This window comes from Canis lupus, chromosome 11 (genome assembly GCF_003254725.2).
Source record: "Canis lupus dingo isolate Sandy chromosome 11, ASM325472v2, whole genome shotgun sequence".
Lineage (NCBI taxonomy): Eukaryota > Metazoa > Chordata > Mammalia > Carnivora > Canidae > Canis > Canis lupus.
The window spans coordinates 64054941-64079210 of NC_064253.1; the positions used below are offsets into that span (position 1 = coordinate 64054941).

Below are 24270 nucleotides of genomic sequence, written 5' to 3' on the forward strand. Positions count from 1 at the left end.
CTGCTGTCTTTAAATCCAACGAATAAATAAATATTGCCTATAAATCCAGTACACTCCACATTCATTAAGAGCCTGTGTGCCACGCATTGCCATTGACAATGAAAATACAGAAGATATGGTGACTAACTACAGGGTGTTTTAAAGTCATTTAAGAACAAGGTGAGTACAATAAAATTTAAAAATAAAAGGGCTCCTTCCCCTGAGTCATCTATATCCCAATTTACCCAATCAGATACTTGTAATTATATTAAAAAAGGAGGAGGGGGATCCCTGGGTGGCGCAGCGGTTTGGCGCCTGCCTTTGGCCCAGGGCGCGATCCTGGAGACCCGGGATCGAATCCCACGTCGGGCTCCCGGTGCATGGAGCCTGCTTCTCCCTCTGCCTCTCTCTCTCTCTCTCTCTCTCTGTGACTATCATAAATAAATAAAAATTTAAAAAAAAAAAAAAAAAAAAAAAAGGAGGGGGGCACAGTCTGACTTAGTTACCACTGAGTGTGAATGGTAGGTTTGCCACTTACTAGCTGTGTTATTTTGGGCTATTGAGCCTCAATTTTTCCTTTTGTACAAGAACGATTATCAAATTCACCTCCCCAAGGGTTTTTATCAGGCTGAAATTAGAGAATATGGGGCAGGTGTAATGAACTTTCATTCTCTTTTGCCTCTCGAGACATAGAGGGATAAATCACTTGTGAACAGTGATGTGAACGTGGGGAATTAGAGAAACTGTCCAAAGAAAACAGTGCTGACACATGCAAAAGTCCGGAGAGCATTTACTATTGGGCAACCCACTGAAATCACATGCATCTCATCCCCGGACGGTTACTGTTCACTAAATTCCCATGCCCATCCCCACATTTCTCAGCAGGGCCACATGACCAGGCACGGTCAATGTTCTAGGAGAAGTGATGGGTCTCTTCTGGGCTGAATCATTTTAGGAGCTGCTACCCCGCCTTCCAGCTTCCTCCTTCCTTGCCACAAGCATGAGGCCATGTGTGAAGCTTGTGAAGCCACAAGACGGAAGCAGCCTGGCTGCCAAGCAAGTCACTGCATGAAGGAAGGCTACTCTGGAGGGTTGTTGGGACCCATCGCAGCTTTTGAACTACTGAAGAATGAACTTTATGGTATTGAGTTATTGATACTTAGGGGGTTTCGGGTGATCCAGCATAGCCGAAGGTAACCCAACTCCCTCTGACACCTTGGGGGGTGTCAGCCAGGCAGGTAATCATCTGGCCTGAGGTCTCTCATGGGACGCAAGTGGTGGGGAGAGTACAGATCAACTCAGACACATATAAAGCCCACTTCACCAGTGTAGAAAGTTCTCGACAACATTCTACAACAAATTATTATTTGCAGATGTAGTGAAAATTAACCATCAAGTCCCAAAGTTAGTATTTTCTAAGATCTCATATCTTTTTCCTATTTTATTACTTAGGTCATAACTTGCCTATCACAGGGTTATAAAACCGAAGAGGCACAAAAGAAATGAAAGTGTGTCTATGAATTACAAAAATACTCTACAGATGTAAAGCTGGTCATTTACTCAACTTCCCTGAGCCTCCATTTTCTCAGTGTAAAATGGGATGATTAGCATACCGATTTCACAAGATTGCTAATAATCTTTAAATGAGACCTTGTGGTCTTGTGAAAAGCATCTGGAACAATGGCTAGTACCTATTAGTTGTTCAACCAATATTTGCTTCCTTTTGGACATGATGTGGGACAATTACTGGTAGAAAATATAAAGATTGGATGCCAATTAGTGCTGGGGTCACGTACTGAAGCTGCTACTTGTGTGCTATGTGACCCTTGAGAAGTCCCTGAGTATCAGTTTCTCCATCTGTAAAATGGGGTAATGAGGATACTCACCTCATGGCATTACTGAAATAAGCAAGCCACTGTGTCTGGCAGAGAGAAATTGCTCAGTCATTGAAAGATATTAGCCAATTTTATTTAAAAGGAACAATCAATTTAAAATAGTTTTCAATAATTTTTAGAAGCGGTCATATTTGAGCAGTTAGCTGTATTTTGAGCAGCACGGAGATGAAACAGTTAAACCCTTGGCTCATTAAAGCATCGCTCTAATGAGCATATACTTCCTTCGCTTCTTTAACCGTAACATGAAATCATCTTACAAAAACTACTTGTTTCTAATCCCCATGACGCCCCTACCCCATGGAAACATGAAACAAGCAACTGGATAAATAACCAACCAAACTCAACATTACTTTATAAAGTTTCTAAATATTGTTTAGGAAGGTCTTTTATTATTTATTATTATTATTATTATTATTATTATTATTATTATTATTATTATTCTGGAAAAGGCAGTTTCAAGAAGTTTTAAAACTTTCAGAAGTTAATTTCTGAACCCGACTGGGCCAAGGGTACCTACCCTACCGCCGTGCAGCTCCACTCCATAGAAGTCGAGGGTCCGTGCTATGTTGATGAAGCAAGATTCGGCTTCTGATTGCTTTAGCCCACTACAGAAGAGGAGAGAAGACGCAGAGTTTGCCAATCAATAGAGTATATAATTCCAACTTTAAAAATAAAATTCCTCTCCAAATTCATAACATTGTTGTAAGGTCATTAGATACCTTATGTTATAAATCTTAAACAACTTAACCCTGGATCCTACTAAACCAGGACCTTTTCTTGTCCACCGAATAGGACTTCATCTAGCCTGCTCCATCCTTTACTAAATACTACTTCTTACCCAGTGGGCTCTCAGTATCAGATCCAGAAGACTGCCACCTTTTGAAATTCCCACCTTCCTTGTTCCAAGTTCAGGTCTCTCCACCTTTATCTATTCTTCCGGCAGCCTCCAGCTCCCAGACGTCACTGGGCTATTTTAGGATGCTGGCTTCTGCCTGGGAAACAATTCTGGGAGGGAGGATTGGCAGTTGCCTTTTAGAAGGGACGCTGGCTGCTTGGCCTTTGTTTTTTCAGCCTTCCAGAGAATGGCAGGTCCCTTGAGACCTGGCCTTCCCGGTTGGGATGGCGCTTTTTTGACCTGGGACTGAACAGATGCCACTGCAGCTTGGACTAAAACGAGGCAAAGGATGAGGAGGCCGGGAGAGGGCCTGTCTGGTGGAGGGCAGGCTTGGCCTGAGGCAGCTGCGGGACACTGGGGCTCCTTTCAGGAATTTAGGGAGTTTTGTGACCCGATCCCAGAGAGGACGTGGGATTCACACAGCCTGGCGACCTTAGTCCAGATGCCTGGCTATTCCACGATGCTCAAAGGAGCCACCCATTTTATTAAATGTGGCCAACCGTTCAAAGGTCTGCCTGGTAGGTCATTCGTGGGGCGGTCCGCTTTAAAAAGGGCATTTCCCCTAGGAATTAACGGATTTCAGTGACATCCTAAAAAAGAACACTGTAAATCCCCCTAAACTCTTACTGGATTTTGCACTTTACAGAAATGCTAGTTATGCCAAATATATCTGCCATCATAACAGCTCAAAGATTCACAAACCCCCGACAGCTTAAAAGAGGATTCGTGAACTAAAGGAAGCAAACATCAAACATAAGGACGCAAGGTCCGAAATGCCCAGCCTGGGTTCCCAAAGTAGGCCACCACCCCACCCCTCCTCTCACCTGTGCTGCTCATGGAGCGATTCCACCTTCGTTAAAAAGTCATCGTTCTGGTCTGGTATAAACTGACTATCAGAAAGATAGCCCGGATGATGAATGGAAGAATTATAGTCTCCAAAATGAGCTACCAAGACAGAATGAGGAAGAAATCGCCTTTCAATACGGTCTGCATTCACGGGCATCGACAGCATCACAAGCAAAGCATGGGGAGCATTCTTCCGAGAGGTTCTACCACCACATGCCCTTGGCCTTCGCGTTGGCTTCAGATTCCACATGGTTATCGGACCCTACATGGGTCAAGTACCTCCATGCATGCTTCAGCTGAATGCTCTTTCCCTGAGGCCAGATGTTTAAGCAGTCTGACCTAGGTCCTGTTCTAAACCCACAGCAGTTTGCACTGTACCCCGGATACAGACACATGAGAGTGCCCACTCGGAAATGCCACGTCCTGTATGCCAGGCACCGTGCAGACAGGCAGTCTAGTACCCCCAGGTGATTAGAGCACTGGACCAACCTGCTCTAAAACAATGGGTGTGGGCATCAAAGAGGTCACACTGACCTATTACTTGCACCTTGATTGGCTCCTTGGAATTTGGATAAGGTTGGAAGAAATGGAACCAGGATGTGTTCGGAGGCCCAGAGGGAAGGTGGGGGATGGCATGAGGGGGTGGGAGTGGGTGGGGCTCATGGGTCTGGGCCCTGGCAAGGCTGAGGGCAGAGTTCTTGGGAAGAAGGAAACATTCTTAGAGGAATCAGGGAAACGAGGACCTGCAACTGCAAGGTTACGAGGAAAGTGGCTTTCTAGAGGGATTTCCAGATGCATCTCTGGTCCAAACAGTACCTCTCCCTTGAGATCCTTGACTGCCATTCTACAAACATGCCTCATTGATATCTATGGCCATAGGTATTCCTGAGAGTTGTGCAGTAGCCAACCTGTACAAGCATACATGGTTGCCCTGAGGATTCAAACCGTCTGGGTGTCTGGACTGTTGAGACTGGGAAAAAGACCCTGGGTGGAACAGCCAAGGATCTGGCTTGTGGGACCCAAGGACACCTGCTTCCCTTCTCCACGATTCAGTTCTTCCAGCTTTATAAAAATAGGAGAATAAGTTCTAGTTTTGATGGGCAATTATGTGGTATTTCATTTTCTTAATAAGACACTTTCATCTTTTTCTTAAAAATATTAACCTTGATCTTTCCAGAGGTTGCAATGAATTCTTCCTGCAGCTGGTCTCCACGCCAGCGAGCTTCTGAGGACTGATGTTTCACAGTACCCATTCAACACAGATTTCTAAATCAAATAGCTCCATCTGTGTCACAAGGACGGGGATTGGCAGAAGCTGCAGTGATGCTTTGTGGCCAATCTCAGAAGGGAAGGAGAGGAGCCAGGGAGCTGCTTCGGGAGATTTCATCACAAAGATGAGAAGCCAGATGCAAGCATGTCTTTCTTTACATCCGTGTGGCCCTACTCATCCTCAACTGCCATCACACATAAGAGCTGCTCTTTGAGATCCATACTGTCGTAAAGGGAGGCTTCCTCCTTACAGTCTTCCCTGGGGGCTGGGAGTGAGGCAGACTCATCTGTGGGGCCTAGCACCTAGGCAGAGTACACGCACGGTAGGTGCTCAGGGATGCCGTGCTTGGAACTAACCCAGATAAAAGCTACTACAAAGTTCGATTTTGGAAGGGGAAGGCGGCAGAAAGTCAAGTGATCTACGCATGCAGATTTGGTCAAGGGCAGACCATTGGCCGTCAAGGCCAGCCAAATGCAGCTAAGCTATGGACAGAAACATCGAGGCTGGATTATACAAGCACCAGTGTGACGCTCAGGTGAGTCTGTACAATGGTGAAATGTACAACAGTACATCTGGGAAATAATTTAGATGCCCTGACACAGAGCACCCAGGGAGGAAAGCTTGAGAAAGCCATAAAGTTACCTTGTGTAAATTCATTTTAAAAGGGAAGAAGCAATCAAATTTTTTTTAAAAAAGGGAAGAAACTGGACCAGAGAAGGGACTTCCTGGTCACAGAAGCCACTTTCAGCAATCAAGACCAGAACCCAGGTGATGCATGCCCCAGCTGGTGCTCCTAACCTACCAGCCAGCCTGCCAGGTCCAAGGCTGCTGCTGGTGGGCCATTTGCTGAGGACAGCGGTCATGTCCCCAGAAGGCAGGCAAATGCTACAAGGGATTGTCCTGAGCCTCAAGGCAGAGTCCTATTAAATTTTACTCTGTAGGGCAGCCCCGGTGGTACAGCGGTTTAGTGCCACCTTCGGCCTGGGGTAGGATCCTGGAGTCCCGGGATCGAGTCCCATGTCGGGCTCTCTGCATGGAGCCTGCTTCTCCCTCTGCCTGTCTCTCACGCATAAATAATAAATTTTTTAAAAATCTTTATTTTTTTATTTTTTATTTTTTTTAAAATTTATTTATTTATGATAGTCACACAGAGAGAGAGAGAGAGAGGCAGAGACATAGGCAGAGGGAGAAGCAGGCTCCATGCACCGGAAGCCCGATGTGGGATTCGATCCCGGGTCTCCAGGATCGCGCCCTGGGCCAAAGGCAGGCGCTAAACCGCTGTGCCACCCAGGGATCCCTAAATTTTTAAAAAATCTTTAAAAAAATTTTTACTCTGTAGGTTTTATAGCTCATGGAGATCCTCTTGGATCTTGATTTGGTCATCCATATTAGCTAACAAGTCCCAACCCCCAGGCCCTTCTACAAATATGAATAGCAAGGCTGTCTTTCGTTAAGTCACTGACAAATATGTGAACTTAAATAAATGGTCAATGAGCCTCCCAGTAGGGTGGTCTTCCTTTGAAATCTTAGTTGGCTACTCTGTGCAAAGTCCTATGCTAACCACTAGAGGGAAACAAAGTCAAACAGTCATCTGCAAACACCAGGAAAGCACAGGGACTTCCCACGATGTTTTCAAAGCCGTCAACCCATTAGATGCTCATTACAACCCAGTGACAGGCATTGCTTTTATCTTCATGAAACAGTTAAGGTAAGGGAGACTCAAGGAGGGGACCTGCCCATTTTGCTCAGCTGGTAACTTGGAGCCTAGAATCTGACCACAGTCCAAAATCCTTCATCTACTGACTACCACATACCCTAACCTCCAGGGTAATACACTTTCCTATTTGTGGAGAAGCAACGCATGCGAAAGCTAATTATAGCAGGAAGAAAAGGAAATGAGTGTTTATTTGGGAAATACATTGTCTTAAGTTCCATGCATTCTTCTGGCTAATATTTTATATTGTTCAGGAAAGAGAGAGGTATATTCTAGGCACACAAATGTGCAGCATTTCCAGAGGTTACACTCTTCTGCTGGGAAAGTCCTTTGCATCTTATAAGCCTTTTCCATGTTATTTGTCCATCTCCAACTTGATCTTGGAGGTTTTTCTCAGTGGTCATCACTAAGAAGCTTTTTTGGACGCACCCGCTTCTCACCCCACGCAGGATGCAGTGTATTCTCTATGCTCGCCCTCAACGCCAGCATCAGCGGGCCCACCTTTGCCTGCCCACCAGGCAGGACACCCCTCGCAGAGAGAGGCCATGCTTTGTCTGTCTTTGTGCCCTGAGGTGGGTGCAGAGCCTGCGCGTGACAGAGGTCAGCAGACATTACAGGATAAATTATGTATTTCTGAAAACTTTATTCTCTGAGCCTCGTAAATAATTGAGGTCACCAGCCACCTACAGTCTTTTCAGTATTTACCTACATTGCTTTTTATCTAATAAGAAAATGTGCTTTTGGTTTGCTCATCACTGGTGGGGCTTATCATGCTACGACACACCCTGTTGGGACTATTTAGTGAAAGGGAGCAGATAAAAATGTAGACTATCCAGCAGTATCCCATCCCACAATTAATCTTACAGAAATGTGTGCAGGGAAGTTTGAGGAAAAATACATATGTACCTCCTGATAGTGAAGGAATAAAGAGCTTATACTTAAAAAATGCTCGTCTGACAATCCATGATTTTATTAGCATGGTGATCTTGCTACTATTTCTGCTGAAACTAGTTTGTACTTTCTAGGTGCTAATACAGTCCTTTACCCTCAGTCTATCATCCTTGGCAGAGGGGAACCCGACCACTGACACTTAGAATAGGATTTTCTTATTTGGCTCTTAAATTTTACTCTAAATAGAGTTTATTGTTTACAACAGGCAGTTCTTTAGAAAGCTTTCTTCTGGGAAGACATGAAAACGGAGAGTTAACACTTGCCGTGTGCCACGCACAGTTCTCAGGGTTTTCCATATAATCACTCATTCTATCTTCACTACTACCCCATAGGGAAACACTGTTAGCCCCACTTGACAGATGAAAAAGCTGAGGCCTGGAGAGGCTCAGGGTCATAGGTGTGTATGTGGAAGAGCCAAAGCCCAGGTAATATGGCTTCAGGTGTGCTCTCATCGACTCAGTTAACGGCAAGGGTCCAACTATAGTTTCCAGTTATAGATCATCTCACATGTGTGATTGGACTCAGTCAGTCAGTTCTGAGTTGTCATCAACATCCTCACCTCCATCTTACAGATGGAAAAATGGGTGATTCAGGGAGGTAATACCACGTACGTGGCAAATGGAGGAGCCAGGCTTTAAATTTAGTCGGAATGCATCCGAAGCTATGTCCTTTCTAAAAGTGTTCCTGTCTCTCAAACCTGAAGCTCTCACTGTGAACAACAAACTCACTCTGGAATGTGGCTAAGTTTGTCTCTTCAGCCGATCAGCCTGGCAGAGACGGAATCCATGAGGTCTAGGGATCAGTAAGGATACAGGTTGACTGTGGCCATGTCATTTCCCACCCGGATGTAACATTAGCGGAGTCTGTTCCAGCTGCACTGCAGGGAGAGGGGAACTTTCAAATCTACCCAGACCCACCACTGTGCAACCTCTTCTCAGTTTCCCACTGAGGAGGAGATGCAGGCTATCTGCAGAGATTGAAACCAGGTCTTAGCTGACTAGTGAGTAGGGTCACTGTTAAGTCTGTCTTCTATCTCCCAGTATCACACAGATGGGCAGGTAAGCTATAGGCCCACTTTGCTCTTTACCTCTTTTATTCCTGTTCCTTGAAGCCAGGGGTGTGGACAGACTTAAGGTCACCTCAGGAGTTCTTGTCAGCCTTCTCTTGCTATTTTGCCGCTGAGACCAAATTAGAGTGAGTAATTTAGCCAGCACTTGCTCTGAGACCTGACCATCTTGTCCTCTCAACTCCCTACCATACAGCCAGCCAAAAGAGTTATGGTGTGGAGCTTACAGAAAGGTAGAGGAGCCTTCTTCAGTCTTGGGCTACCATGTAACTCTGTTAGTGTACTGCAGTGGCACCACACAGCTAACTCTGAAGTGATACCTTGCCCTCCATCTGGCTATGTACCCTTTCTATGGTGCATACCCAGCACCTACCACTGGGCCTGATGTGGTATATATGCTCAACAAAGTTCAACTGAATGAGTGAATTCTTAAACAAGTCTTAATGGGAAATTCCAACACAGACTTTCTATCCAATGTGCGGCTGGTCCAATTGAGATATGCTGTTAAGTATAAAATCTGGACTGGTTTTCAAAGACTTCACGTAAAAAAAAAAAAAAAAAAAGGTAAAATATCTTGTTAGTTTTTTATATTGCTTACATATTAAAATAATATTCAGGGGACGCCTGGGTGGCTCAGCGGTTGAGCAGCTGCCTTCGGCCCAGGGCGTGATCCCAGAGTCCTAGGATTGAGTCCCTCATTGGGGTCCCTGCATGGAGCCTGCTTCTCCCTCTTGCTTGTGTCTCTGCCTCTCTCTGCCGCTCATGAATAAATAAAATATTTTTTAAAAATAAAATAATATTCAGGATATACTGGATTAATTAAAGTATTAAAGCTAATTGCACCTGTTTCATTTTCCTTTTTTAATACTAGGTACTTGAAAACTTAACATTATAGATGTGGCTCACATTATACTTCTACTGGACACTGCTGGTACAAACCAATAAATAACTCATTAACTCTACTGAAATTCTTTTTTTTTTTCTACTGAAATTCTAAAAATAAATTCCTACGGTCCTAAGCAAGTAGCATGAGTGGCCTCCAGCAAATTCCTTAACTGTGGGATCCGGTTTCCATGTTTCTAAGAGGTGACTGTTAGAAATATCTGCCCCCTGGGGCTTGTTATAAGATCTAATACATGAGCAAAGGTCTGGTTAAGGCAATGTGTGATAGGTGACTTCTGCTGTATGGGCTCAGCCACACCTTCCCTAACCAACATCTCTGTGCCAGCGGAGCATGTCAGGGTGAAAGTGGGAGCGAAGCATGCCCAACGGGATTCCTGGGAAGAGGGGAAGTGACCTGGTCAAACAGGAAAGGCCAGGGACTTTCTTAATACATCGGTCAGAACAGTCTGTCCATCTCGGAAATGCTCCCTGGGTGACTTACATTGTACTGCATAGGATGCTAGAACCACTGCCGAGTTAAGGGGGCAGGTTAACCTGTCAGGAGAAAAAGATATTAGCAAAGTCACAAGAACCAACAACAGCCTTAACCATCCATCATGGGGAACACCTGTCCCTTTCATGGATTAACCATTAAAAAAACATCATGGATCGTAACAAAGACAATTTTAGGATATAATTCAAATAGTAAAGATAAATATAACACTAAAGAGTCAAAATTAAAAGAGAACTTTGTTGTATTTAATGCACATTAATACAAATACCATGAAGCTAGAGGCCTACTGTTGGGCTGGTCAAGAGAGGCCAGGCTCATATCACTGAGAGGGAAAAGTGAGGAAAATTATACTCTTAGATCAATGGGCCACCTTCATATCTTTCTAGTAAAGACGTGAGACTTTTTGTAGGGCTTTCTAACTCAATTGTTGACTTTTGTTGACTCCGTGATTCTTGATTACCCACTTTCTAGAGAGGGGACACCCTCTTAGATGGGAAAAATAAAAAAGGATCTTAAAATTTAAAAACTCCTGTGAGTTCTAAATTGCTTAGTAACAGCTACTTAAGTTTCCTAAATCTATTTACCCTCCTGAAGTTTCTGATCTGTAGGGAATGGTCCATCTGCCTCCCAGTTTGCCTGCCACCTGCCAGAGACCCAAGGACTGGGGTTATACTTGAGCTCCCCGGCCCTCAGGCTCACTATCCTCCAAACAGCCCATTTCTGCCAATGACCCCAGCTCTAGCTTAGTCATACTTCGAGTCCCCCAGTTGCTCCCTTCCCTCTGTTCAACCATGAACGCCACCATCTGTCTGAGCTTGGCCAGCAGACCCGGGCCAGGGATCCCTGCCAGGTAGAGAAATGTGCTGAGGAGAGGCTGAAGAGAAGCAGCACGAAGGAAGGCTTGCTGGGTGGGGAAACCAGATTTCAAGAGCATTCTTCCCAGCAGCCCCAGGGGAAGTGGGGGAAAAGTACTGTTTCCATGGCAGCTCCTGAAATTCCCAAGATGTGAGTCACCCCCATCTCTCTGACTAATCAGGTTGGGCAGCCCAGGGTTCCCCTTCCTGTCTGCTGGGCTGGGACCTGTCCTGAAGCTGCACGAGAAGCCGGCCTTCCTCAATGGAGGGGCCCCCAACTTTCCTCAGGTGACTAGGTGTTTCCTGCTAGAACTGCTGAATGATCTCTCCATGTCTGGAGATACGTCCAGGGATGCTCACCAACTATTTGTTCATCTGGGGACCCAGAGAGCCCGTGGGGAGAGCAAACCCCAGCCACTTGCTGTCCGACCCAGATGGGCTTCAAAGACACTTAAGTCAGTGTTCCTGCTAGAGGCAGAGCAGATGAATGGGATTCAAGGAACTGAGGAGAAGCTACGGAGGTTCCATTTACGGGGAAGGAACAACTATGAAGAAGTCAGAAAAGAATATTTCCAAATAATAGTGTAAATACAAACTAAAAAGGAATGCTGAGAGCCTGCATGGCCACTCAACGATGCCCCCAGGCAGACCCCTTTCTTTCCCTCCAGGCTTTAGACTCTCACTCTGACAGACAGGGTCACCTGTTCTCAGCTGGAAGGAGAGCATGCCTCGGAGCCAGAGCCGCTGACACAGATGGTTGGAGCAAGTCAGGGCACCCAGGAAGAAGGCTAACTAGATCCATCCCGTCTGTTCAAAGACCCACAGCCACAAATGGCCAGGCCCACCCTAACACACCCAGCAAGTGTCTGGTAGCAGGAGACCCTCTCCTGAGAGAGGTGGTGAAGGCAACCAGCAGACCTGACCAGCTATGCCAGGGATTGAAGGCAGGAGATGCCCTTCAACAGGTGTGACTAGAGACTAACGGGGGTATTGTGTTTGGAGAAGAATGAAGACAGCCAATTTCCACTGGCTGGACAGAGAGCTCCTGGGGGTGGGAGGCCCGGCCTTATCTGACCAGCACAGCACAGAGCTCATCGCGTAACAGGTGCTTGCAAAACATTTGCTGGGAAAAGAAATTAGTGCCTAGGAGAGAGGGAGAGACAAGTTTCTTTTGGTGCAGAGGGCAGGCTGGACCCAGGAGAGGGGTGGGTAATTTCACCTGTGTCACCCTCACATGTGAGAAGGCTCTCTCACAAAAAAGGGGAGCTCCTTTCTGGGGGATGCTTAAGCAGAGGCCCAAGGCCTGCAGTTGTGCTAGAGAAGGGGTTCCTTCCTTCTCTGAGTGCGAGAAGGAGCTAAATCACAATAATTCTCGAATTCCAGGAGCTCTGAGCAGTCAACAGGTTCTGGAAGTCCAGAAAGCAACCCATGTCTTGTTTCTAAATGTTCCTCCCCCAACCCCATCCCCAGGATCTTCATGGCCCTGCCCGCAAATCTCCCTTCCACCTAGATGAAGCCCCTCCAGCCTCTTGTAGCCTTCCCTTCCTTGCACTGCCATGATCTTTGTAGATGCTGCTCTGGCCACATGCCTTCCGATTAAGAACCTCCAACAGCTCTCCTCTGCCTGCTGGACACAAGATGCTTGTCTAGCTTTGACAGGAAGAGCCTCCCAACTCTATTCTGTAAGCCTGCAACATGTGCTCTTCAGCTGAGACCAAGGGGGTGGCACAGGGCAAAGACCTCCAGCCCGCACTCCTTCTAAATCCTCATGGCAACTGGGGTCTGCAACGTCCATACTGGTCCCAATCGCCTCACGGGCTCCTGTCTCACTGCCCCCAACCTCATGGCAGGCTCCCTCATAGAGGCTTCTGAAGACCCTCCTCAGGAGAGCTGGCAGGAGGAAAGCAGGAATGAGGAGAATAAGCAGTGACTGTTTCCACAGTTCACCTGCTGCAGGTTCTCCCTTAGGTCAAGGAAAAGCCAGGATTTGAAGGAGGGAGCTCAGGGACAAGTGGCTTGGCATTTTTTCCCCCTTCCCGAGCCATTTCAGACACTCCTGGAGATGGTCCTGACACACAAGACGTGCTGACTCGCAGGCAGACACTCGTCTTCCAGCAGAAAGGCTCCCAGAGAGAAAAGGAATCACCTCTAGATAACTGAGGGGCTTGGAAGTGAATCTATATTAGGTCCAATCTGCCTTCTGGAATGAAGCCCGTCTCACATTCTCCCTTCAAAATTTCTCAGGTCTTTACCAGAAAGATAACTGTACCTTTTCCCATAAAACTGAAGTTTTATCCATCCTCGGCTTCTCAAAATCAAGACTGAGTTAAAACCAGATGTCCAGAGCGTAATGCCGTGCAGGATGCTGCTTTCAACATCCACCCTTTGTTTAGATTTAATACTGTTACCAGAAATACACGCTCATTAGATTAAAAAACCAGGAATTTTAGTGCCCGGCAGCTGACAGGAAAAGAAGAACGTGAAATTCTCATTACCTTCCTTCACAAATATCCATCTTCAGTTGTAAGAAATACAAATGCCTACGAAACAATTGTTTTTATTAATTCATCGTACTCAAATGGAAATACAAAAAAAAAAGTGATAAGGACAAGATCTGTACATGTGGAGGACAAAATGCATACACACACATTTCCATCTGAATTATCAGGCACTATTTTGTACGTTGCAAAGCTGCCCCTTCAGTAACAATGGTTCATGTGGCTGCTGACTTGCAGCCAGCCCCACGCCAGCACATGCTGTCCCAGGGATGGTTGAGCCCGCCAAAGATCAGCTGGTGCTGTTGCCAGTGGGCACCCCCACCCTGGACATTCCCAACCAAATTTGGGGCTTCCAAGAGCACAGGACCCACAGGCATCATGCATTGGCAGCCCCCATGTGCTGGGGGGCCGCGGTTCAGAACACACCCACATTCCCTCCGCATGAAGCTGCAGAGAGGAGGTGGGGCCATGCGGACACCTCCTTGGCTGGGTGCAAGCACCCAGCTGAGTTTTTTCCTGTGTCCCAGGAACTGTGGGTACTTGAGCAGAAACATAAACATCAGTCAGCTATCAGCTGCCAGGACCTCCGAGCTGAAATTGGTTGGCCCTTGTGAGCCACCAGCAATGTCACTTCAAAACCCAGGACCTGATTTGTGGGCAGCGCTCAGGAAGCCATCACGGGCTCCTCGCCCTGTGAACCTGCCCACCATCCAGGGACTGGGTAACAGCAGCAAGAGTGCTGCACCAGCCACGAAGGGCCATGGAAAGCTTTATATTTTGGGATGTGGCATACATGTGACACTTGGCTACTAGCTCCCACTCTTTTTTAAAGCCCAGATTCAAATGGGATAGACATTCCAGCGTCTGGCCAAGAGGACAAAAGGGGAACTTCTTGAAATATAATACAGATGCAGCAGGAGTGTTCTGGGGCAGGAGAGTGATAATTTTGGCAATTTAAAACACATGGGGTCTCCTTATTCCTTTATAGCTATACATTCAAAGGTCAAGGCTGGTGTTCCGAGATGTGACTACTTCACAGGGCATTACGACCTCCTCTCTGCACAGATGCAGGCCGGGTGTGGGAAATTTATAATATACTGCCTCATTTCAGCCTCCTACCAGCTCTGAAGAAGGCACCACCACCTCCTCTTTTTTGGGGAAACAGGCATTCAGATAGGTTACATGGGGTCAGTTAGATCTTATTTTAACCTGGACGCTCACACTATGAAAAACCCTGACTATGCTACAAATTTCTTCTGCATCTAATGACTTCAGCTTAGGGTCAATTTCCTGTTTCTGATATCATCACATAGCCTGTAGTTATCATCAACTATCCTTAACGTGTTGAAGACCAGCACTGAGACATCGTGTAGCATACATTTGCTGATTCACACTTACTCTGTATTGGAGACTATATTTTTCACCTAGGAGAACATCACCAGTCCTTTCTAGTTTGTTCCTATGTTTATCCAAGCTGACATTCAACCAGAATTAAGTGTTCTCTCCTCCTACAATGCTACTGGAAGAAAGTAGAGAAGGGAGAGAATGCTAGATAATCCGATGGTGAATCTGGCCCTCCAGTGACGAGCCTAATTGGTGTATCTTCCTAGGGATAGAAAGGAGAACATGAACCTGGATGTCACCATTCATCAAAGGCTATTTTGCCTGAGTCAACCCCATGACATCATACAAAGAGACTGTTATAGCGGGAGGAGGCCCAAAGTAAGGGGTCTCTTGGAAATCCTGCAGGAGCCTCATTTCGAGACTGCCAGTAAATGAAATTCGGTATACAACGACCTAAATTTATCAGGAACAGCAGTTGTGGAGGCTCACAGTCAAAGAGATGTCTAGCAATTAGAATAAAAGAAAACCATACAGAAGAGCTGCTCAGCGCATCCAACTTCAGAAATGTAAAGATCATTCCTAGAGTGTATCCCATCCGTGACCTCAACTTCACACACACACACACAAAAGCAACGAATGCCTCCCTGCCTAGAATTCTAGAAAACAAACAGAAAACAACAAATACTGCTTTCTCTGACACTTGAGAGCTAAATTTCTCTAAAAGGAACTTATTTCTGGATAAACTACAGATCTGGGGCTTAATAAGATACTGTGTGTCAGGAATAAAGGCAAAACAAGGCAAAACTCTAAGTTAAACACACACACACACACACACACACACACACACACGTGAATTAATGGTGGAAGTCTAGCTCAGCATAAGAAAAAGATCTGTCAGTCCTGGCTGCCCACCAGCTCTATAGGAGCCACGTGGGTGGCTGCTGCTATGGCTCCTGTTACATTGAAATCTGGTGCCCACACTCCCAGGAGGTGACAGCTACACTCTATTCCACCCTGGGGAATACCATGCATCTTAAGTTGGAAGGTGGGGTGGTTAGGGTCAGGTGTTAGTCCTAACACAGTGAACTGTAGCAGGGATTCAAACAAACTTTGATCTTGGACTCAGGGAAGGACAAAAATTTATCTATTACTCATCTTGTGCCCAAATCTGCCTCTCTGCATCCTCCCCGCACTGGCCATGATCTACCACCAAGCACGTCTAATTCCCCTTACCCATGTTGGCCCTTCCAGATCTCAAGACAGCCCGGTTTCTCCCCAAGTCCTCCCTCCATCTCAAATGGTCCCTCAAATGACAAGGAGGCTCAGCAGGATGATTTTGTTGGCACCCAGAGGGAGGAAGCTTCTCTCTGGTGGGGTCGGGAAGTGGATGCCCAATGACCAAGAGGGCCACTGGAGACGGACCAGCCCTAGCAATCCCTCCACTCTAGTTCTACGTTTGGAGACCTCCATCGTGCCCACTGGCCGCCACACCCCCAGTGGCTCCAGCATCACGGGGGAGACAGAATGAGGGGTGACAAGGACTAGTTTAGGCAAGGTGGTTCATACCTGGCATTGGGACCTATCAGTTCGTCGTGAATTTAATGGATCACAATTGGAATTTTAAAAGAAGGAAATAGAGAAGACGAGAGACTGCTCTGTCCTTGCTAATGTAAACACTTGCTTCATAATACATATCTGTACTGCAGGGTGAAGCACAATGTATCTTTGCTGCGTGGCTGTGATTTAAAAGTCCACTGGCTAAAACCACACACATGTAGACACACACACCATATACTGTGTGTGTCGTCATAATATTTTTAATGCATCCCTTGAACAGAACTTGATATTTAGTAATGGCCTGGGGGAACCATAGTGGGGTGACCTCAAACGCCTATTCCTATAGACAGTGTCACCCCTGGGTGTCCATTGGCTTCTGAACTGAGCTCCTACACTAACCCCGTAGGCCACCAGCATAAGGAGCCATGATGGGGAAAACTCAAAGCACATGAACCCCCCACAGCTACCCAATGAGCCCTGCCGACATCTCTGACTCTGGCTTACAATTTAACTCAACAGTAAACACGGTTAAATCTCCAATGTCTGCTATTGTGGAGGGAAGAGGTGCACAAAGGCAAAACAGAATAATAGACTAATATTTAGCCTTTAAACAAACCGAAAGCTAAAATGTCATCATGTGAGGACCCTCAAAAAAATAAAACAAAACACCGTACTCGATGCCTGAGTTAATGTCACCTTCTTGGACACAGTCTCATGGGCACAGTGAACAAAGAATGGGAGTCAATATTCCTGAACATACATTGGGTTTTCTTTTTTTTTTTCTGGTGAAGGAAAAAAAAACTCTGGAAGCTGCCCTCCCTATGAAAAATAAACATATCATTAATAAAAGGGCTCACCATTGCTGTGGGGGAGGGCAAGTAGAGGCGGGGTCACTGTTCAAACAGCAGTCACCTTCCTGTGCCCGCCCCCTCCATTCCAAACACTGTTCCCCACCCAGAAAACCCACGTGCCGGTACAAAACAAGGGCCAGGCCCTATGCCAAGCCCTGAGGGGTAAACAATCCTATCTGGGCTCTCTCCCTTATCTGGTTCACATTTTGCCTGCACAGCCTGATTCACCCAGGAGAGGAGCTGGTCCAGCCTGCATTCCTTTCTATTTCTACCAACTGGGGATCTGGTCGAGAATGCTCAGTTCAGACACCTCTTGTGATCCTAAAGGGCCCCCATGCTCGCCCCACAGAGATACCATGTTATCTTCCAAACCCTGCCTGCGTTAGCAAATGAAGCAAGGAGCACTTTCTTTGGGCCCCTGCAGGCTCCACAGGCAGGAGGGGTTTGGGGTAACAGGAGGGGCAGGAGGTGGTGGGCGGGAGTGTACTTGAAATTGCACCAAATAAGGAAGGAAGTAGGCCCAAGACAGAGAAACTAATTGGCTGATGAAAATTTCAATTATGTACCCCTCTGATTTTCACTTGTTTCATAACCGCTGGTGTGGTTATACCCAAATGCAGTGTACGGCCACAGTGATAAGATAAAGAGTACATTTTTAGTGGTTACTCATTTTCATATATTAAAAAGGAAACTTTAAAAAAAATGTTATTACCTGGTTTGTTCTTGCTGCAGTGTGTTGGGATCAGGTATAAAAAATCTTACTCGAAAATGCAGAGTACAGGGGAAACCTCCTACAACATTTTTCAAAAACAAATTTAAGTTTTCCCTTTAAAAAAGTCAATGCAGGTAAGCGGCTACTCTCCCACAAGTGATGCATTTTTTTTTCACTAGACCACAGCTTTTTTTCATCAATAGAAGGACGAATTTCAAAAGAAGGAGTGCACAAGACAATCGACTGTTTAGAAATCTCCAAGTCTGCAAAGAGTCAGATATTTTGCAACACGAGCACACAATGAGGTATTATCCCCTCCCTACTACATGGCTGTGTTCAAACAACGCACTCCGTCACTTGTAGCAGGAATTTCTTTCTGAATTCTTTAAATCGACAGATTATACAACATTCACAAGGAAATAATCTCACATAGATAGCGATTTTGTACTTTTCCCCCAAACACTTCCATGTATGTTCTTGAGCATAAAGACCAGTCATAGCCAAGACTATGAGTAGGCTAGGGTGATACTGATGGCACTGCTTTGCAGATAAGCCAACAGGCATAGACATGGGCCTTCAGCACACAACTGAGGACAAAATCAGAACTTTAGCACTGAGGTTTTTGATTCTGCTATGCCACACCTCAGTCTTTTGGATACTGGGAAACAGTTCATGCTTTTAACGCAAAGTAAATTCCCAAAGTGATGAACATACCGGCAAGTGTTATAGAATTAACATACTCAAATATGGCTTTATGCGACAATACCAAGAGTCAGTTTGCTTGTAGAGATAAAATTAGCCCATTTCTTTTGCTGGAGATGGTCACAGGAGAGGATCAGGTTGTGCTGCTAAGATTCCACGCTCTTCTGCAGGTCAACGGCACCCCTCTCCATTACACACTGAATGTTTGCTGGCCCTGTGTGCTCAGCGCTTCGCTGCTTCTGAAATTCAAGCCTTCTCCACCCTGCTCCTCTCACTGCTCCTGCCACGGAGCGGGATACCTCACTTTCTCTCTCTGTAGTACTTAATGTCAGTGTCTCTCTGGCATGTGTCAAAGGTATGGGGGGTGGTGTGTTCACCTACGAATGTACCTCTGCACAGGTGCTCGGGTACCAGTGGGTGGCGCTGTAACTCGGTATAGTCTGACCACCCGTACATCTGGGGGATAGCTCAGTCTTCCTACTGCCTTGGACTAGTCTTCCAGCTCCCCTCCCCACTGTAACTTGTCACAGTGTCTCAGGATACCTTTGTGCACCCAGAACATCCTATCATGTGCTCAGAACTAGCCTAGAACCATCGCTCTCCTTGTCTACATCCCCATGCTTGGCTGTCAGCTTTTCGAGTGCAGGGTCCCAATCTGATTTGGGCCAGGTTCTCAGAGCTTAGCCCAGTGTGTTACCAAAATCTGAGCTCAGGGCACATTTCCTGAATGAATGAGTTAGTGAGAGAATGAATGATGATACCTATTCATGCCTGTGGGGACTTAAGGCTCTGAGAATTCAAATGGGGGACAGATATTCACTTGCACCGTGGCTCTGTGGCCCCCCATGGGTAGTTCTGAATGCTAAGGGAGGTAAGGGCTTGGAGGCAGCAGTGGGATCATGGCCATGGGTCCTTCTCTCTACTCCTTTCCATCGGGGTGCTGGGGCAGGTGGGGGGAGGTGGCATACGTGTGTTTATGCTTGTATGAAATCCACCTGCTGTCTACCCCTCAGCCATTCACTGGCTGCCTCCTGAGGAGGGGGGCGCATTGTGAGGTGCCCAGACAACGTTGCAAGCATCCTTCCCTGAAGGAGCTTGCAGTTTCCAAGGAAGATAAAGGCAGGCAACTACAAGATGAAAGAGTGCTCTCGGGAGGTAAGCAGGTAACAACAAATGTAAGGGAGGGTAGGCAGAGTCACGGCCTCTAATAAAAGAGATGGCAGTCTGAGTGGCTTGGAAGAACAGCAAGATTTGGATATAGGAGAGAGAGGAGCATTTCAAACAAGAGGGAAGGGACAGAAGGAAGATACAGAGGAATGTGTGCAGCCTGGCAGGGCAGCCAGATTTGTCTGGAGCATAAGGTGCAGAAAGGGGAACAGAGAGTGTGATGCTGGGAAACCAGGCTGAGAACAGTCTGGGCGGAGGGTGGGGACAGGGCATGCTGTGAAGCCTTTCCTAACTGGGAGTTCAAGTACAGCACTGGGGCCCACTCATGGCTGGGGAGCAGTATGTTGTATCTATGATATTACCTACCTATGTCTTAGGCTCCAGTGGGAGGGAGTGTGAGTGTGTGTGTGTGCATGCACATGTGTCCTTCCCACCCTGGCTCTCACACTGGTCTAAGAGAGGCCATCCTCCTTCCCTTATAAGAAGCAAGTAGGTTCCTGGGCTCTTGGCTGCCTTCTTTCACCTTTCCCTTTCCTGCTCATAGCTGAGGAGGGCTGATTGGGAAGCATCTCCGCTCACTGAGAAGTCAGACATATCATACCACCTGGACCACGGAGAATCCAGGTCCCAGATGTTAGGAGCACACTGAGGGTTGGAGGAGAGAAAGGGGCCACGATATACTAATGTTCGGTGTGCAACTGAAATGAGAAGGTCACACTCACCTTTTAACTGCTTCCTGATGGGTTTGCTTGATTCCAGCCATCTCTGTTGGGTAAGAAAACATAAGATATAAAACCAAACCATGTAGGAGTCCAGCATGTCTTAAAGGGCTGGTACTTACCAGAGAGTCGACTGAGTCATCGCCATGCTGCAAACCAAAATACTCCTTTTCAGTCACACCCAAGTGGTTGTATGCCATATCCAGAAGAACTTGACCGGTGTCTTGTTTCTAGAAGAAAAAAAAAAAAAAGTGTCTAGCGGGTAAATTTTTTTTAAAAGATTTTATTATTTTTTTTTTTCAAAGATTTTCATTTATTTGTGAGAGACACAGGCAGAGGGAGAAGCAGGCTCCATGTGGAACTCGATCCCGATGTGGAAGCCCGATGGGACTCGATCCCGGGACTGGGATCACACCCTGAGCCAAAGGCAGACGCTCAACTGCTGAGCCACCCAAGCGTCTCTTTAAAATTTTATTTATTTAAGAAAAAGAGAGAGAGAGAGAATGAGCAGAGGGAGAGGGAGAAGCAGACTCCCTGCTGAGCAAGGAGCCCAACAGGGGACTCGATGCCAGGACCCTGAGATCATGACCTGAGCCAAAGGCAGACATTTCACCAACTGAGCCACCCAGGTGCCTCTAGTGGGCAGATTTTTAAAACAAATTAATGTCTTTATTGTAGGGATGCCTGGGTGGCTCAGATAGGAAGTCAACTCTTGATTTCTGCTGAGGTCTTAATCTTAGGGTCCTGGGACTGAGCCCCACGTCGGGCTCCACACTCAGCATGGACTCTGCTTGAGGTTCTTTCTCTTCCTCTCCCTCTGCCCTTCCCCCTGCATGCGCTTGCGTGCTAAGATAATAAATCTTTTTAAAAGTCTTTACTGTAGGCAAAAAAGGAGTTAAAACATTTAGAGATTTTATATGCACTCATACCTCACAGTAAGAAATGCTTTAATAAATGTCACATCAAGAAGTCACATGGTATATATGGGAAGTGGGGCTAAAAAAACCACATAAATATGACTTAAGATAGCATAGCTTAATTTTCTAAGACTTCTTCCTTCCCCTCAGCTGAGATTCCCAAGTGATGTCTGAATTGGAAAACAGAGATCACGACGAGAGTAAACTCTCCATGACCTACCCGTGGATTACCCAGAGCAAAATGCTAATCCCACATCAGTTTGTTGGCTCCTTGGGAGCCACGGCAGTGTGTACAGGGAACACAGCTCTACTAACGGTGTGAAAGAAGATGGCTAAGGACACGAAAATGCCATCCTAAACCCCCTCAAAGTGACTTGATACGTGACACCCTGAGGGATTATCTGCGTCTCCGCTCTCCGCCATCTGAAGTGAGAAGCCAGTGGAGACATTTGGCCACGCTTCACGTCCAGAGCAGGACTCGGCTACCATCACCACTCGGAGCTTACGGAGCAGGCACGATGCTGAGCACGGAGACAGAGCCACAGTAAGTGTCCCAGAGAGGCCAGGCGTGGAAGCAGTGACCAGGACGTGGTGTGTCAGATGCGGTCAAGTGCCATGAGACACTCTGGGCCCAGTAAACACACAGAACAGACACAGATGGTAATTCAACCTGGGGACAAGCGGAAGCAACTCCTGACCCGGGAGGGGGACGGGTGACAGGGCTGTCACCCGTCCCCTTCCAGAGGAAATTAAGAAAAGGCAACATTAAGCAGAGGGCCTGGTACAAAGGCACAGGGGAGGGAGACAGCATGGTGCCGCTGGGAAATCGCAAATTCTCCTTTATCGGGCAGGCTTCTCAGGAATCTTTTGAACCAAGCCATTGACTTAAGGACAATGAGACTCAGAAATAGACTACGTAGAACAAGCAAATGACAGCTCCTCTTCTGAGTGCTTGAGAGCAGATGATGTACCTGGAAACAGGCCACTGGGACCAGGAAGAGGAGAATTAGGTAGCTGGCAGGCCCCCTCCTGCAACCTCTTCTTTGGTGGGATCTTGTATTATTCGGTCATAAGTGTGGGAACAGGAGATACACCCATTTCCCCAAACACATCCCCCTTCCTGCCCGAGGGCCCTGCACCTGCTGCTTCCTCTACCCAGGACAGCTTCCTTCACGAGGGAATCGTGACAGTGGGGGAAAGACAGCCCAGGCCACATACTGCAAGTCATGAGATGCTCTCCTCCTGAATTACGAGCTACTCTCCTGGTGCATCAAAGAGCTATTGGTTCCCCTTATTAAAATCTCTATAGGATTTTGTATTTAAAAGGTAAATAACTACTGAACACCCGCAACAAGCCATGATACGAGGTGCACTTTTCCTAAACCATCTCTACTCTCTGTAGCTACTCGTGAAGGCATCACCAGCATCCCCTTGGCTGTGAGCAAACAGAGGTGCTGGGAGGCTCCATGCCATATGCCATCAGCTGATGATGGATGGTCTGCCTGCCTGACTCCAGGCCCTTGGCTGTCAAAGCCTGCACGTCCCCATGGCGCCGCATCTCCCCTGTAGAGTGTGTAACTCACCCCCCTTCTAGTATTTCTGCCCAAGTTTCCAAGTTCTCAAAAGGAACTGAAATACAATAAGGCACACATTTATAAAGAACAAGCCTCTCAGCCCAGTTCCCCACCCCACAAGAGGTCATCTTTGCTACGCCAGGTCACTGTCCGTGACCAGCTTGCTCCCTGGGCCAGGCTAAGAACGGATGTCCAGGCCAGCTTCCCAATGATGCCTCAAGAGTTGGTGCCAACGATCCCTGCAAGTGGAAAATCTAACGCAAATGGGGTTTCAGCTGCCACCAGACCTCCAGAACCCTCAGGTTCAAGTTCAGCGTGAGTCAGCTTTGACCCGACTGCTGGCGGCTTGGGGAAGTCACACACGAACAGCGGTGCCTGTGACCAAGAAAGACAGGGCGCCCGCTGAGCGCCAGGCTGTGTTCTAGGATCATCGCTCTGGGCAGGCGATTTCCTCATCCCCGTTTACAGGGCTCATCACTCCTCCTTAAAGAGGTTCCTAGCCCAGATTCTCAGACATTGGCTCTTGCTCTCCTCCTCCCTTCCGGGACAGTCTGTCCCCATCCCCTGTAATGCCTGTTCTTCATCCCTCTAACCTTCCGACGCTGAACCATGTTCCTATCTTCCTTGTCCTCACTTCTCAGGGGACCTCATCCAGGTTCGTAGCTTGAAATACCATCTCCGCCCTAGTAAGCCCCACATCTGTATCCCAGCCTAGACCCTCCCCGGAACCTTCTTCTTTGTGTATCACCATCTCTATGGGGATGAGGAACAGGCACCTCAGACGTGTCCATGACAGAGCCCCCAACCTGCCCTTCCTACAGCCTTTCCCATCTCTTTTTTTTTTTTTTTTTTTAATTTTTATTTTTATTTATTTATGATAGTCACACAGAGAGAGACAGAGAGAGAGAGGCAGAGACATAGGCAGAAGGAGAAGCAGGCTCCATGCACCGGGAGCCCGACGTGGGATTCGATCCCGGGTCTCCAGGATCGCGCCCTGGGCCAAAGGCAGGCGCCAAACCGCTGCGCCACCCAGGGATCCCGCCTTTCCCATCTCTTAACTACAACTCCATCTTGCTGCTTGTCCAGGCCAACAACCTTGGGAGTCACCATCAGGCCCCTTTCGCATCCCAAATTCCACCTGTTGGCAAATCCCACAGGCTCTGCCCTCAAAAATATTTTCAGACTTGGTTTACTCTTAGCCACCTCCACACTACCACCACCGTGTCCACCAACCCTCTTCCTCCCCAACCCCCCTGGACTGTTAGAATAATCTCTTAGCCCTTGCCACCCCACCCTCATCAAGTCCACTTTTGACGGGGATCTAGAGTGAGATCATGAGTCAGATTATGTAAGGTCTTTGCCC

The 24270-nt window shown here is 47.0% G+C and overlaps 1 protein-coding gene across 9 annotated transcripts in view; it reads right to left on the reverse strand.

Moving 5' to 3' along the window:
* PTPN3 (protein tyrosine phosphatase non-receptor type 3) overlaps nt 1–24270 on the reverse strand; it is a 141501-nt gene that overhangs the window by 47740 nt on the left and 69491 nt on the right. For 5 of the 9 annotated variants that reach the window (XM_035696681.2, XM_025432052.3, XM_025432050.3 and 2 more), the window contains 7 exons: nt 20539–20646; nt 20420–20462; nt 17829–17907; nt 13362–13406; nt 10001–10053; nt 3594–3714; nt 2392–2479 (listed from right to left, as the gene is read on the reverse strand). In XM_035696681.2, the coding sequence (XP_035552574.1) occupies nt 2392–2479; nt 3594–3714; nt 10001–10053; nt 13362–13406; nt 17829–17907; nt 20420–20462; nt 20539–20646 (537 nt within the window). Of the gene's footprint in view, nt 1–2391; nt 2480–2593; nt 2825–3593; nt 3715–10000; nt 10054–13361; nt 13407–17828; nt 17908–20419; nt 20463–20538; nt 20647–23500; nt 23648–24270 lie in introns of those variants that run through there. The other 4 variants (XM_025432054.3, XM_049116364.1, XM_025432056.3 and 1 more) reach the window with 4 other exon arrangements.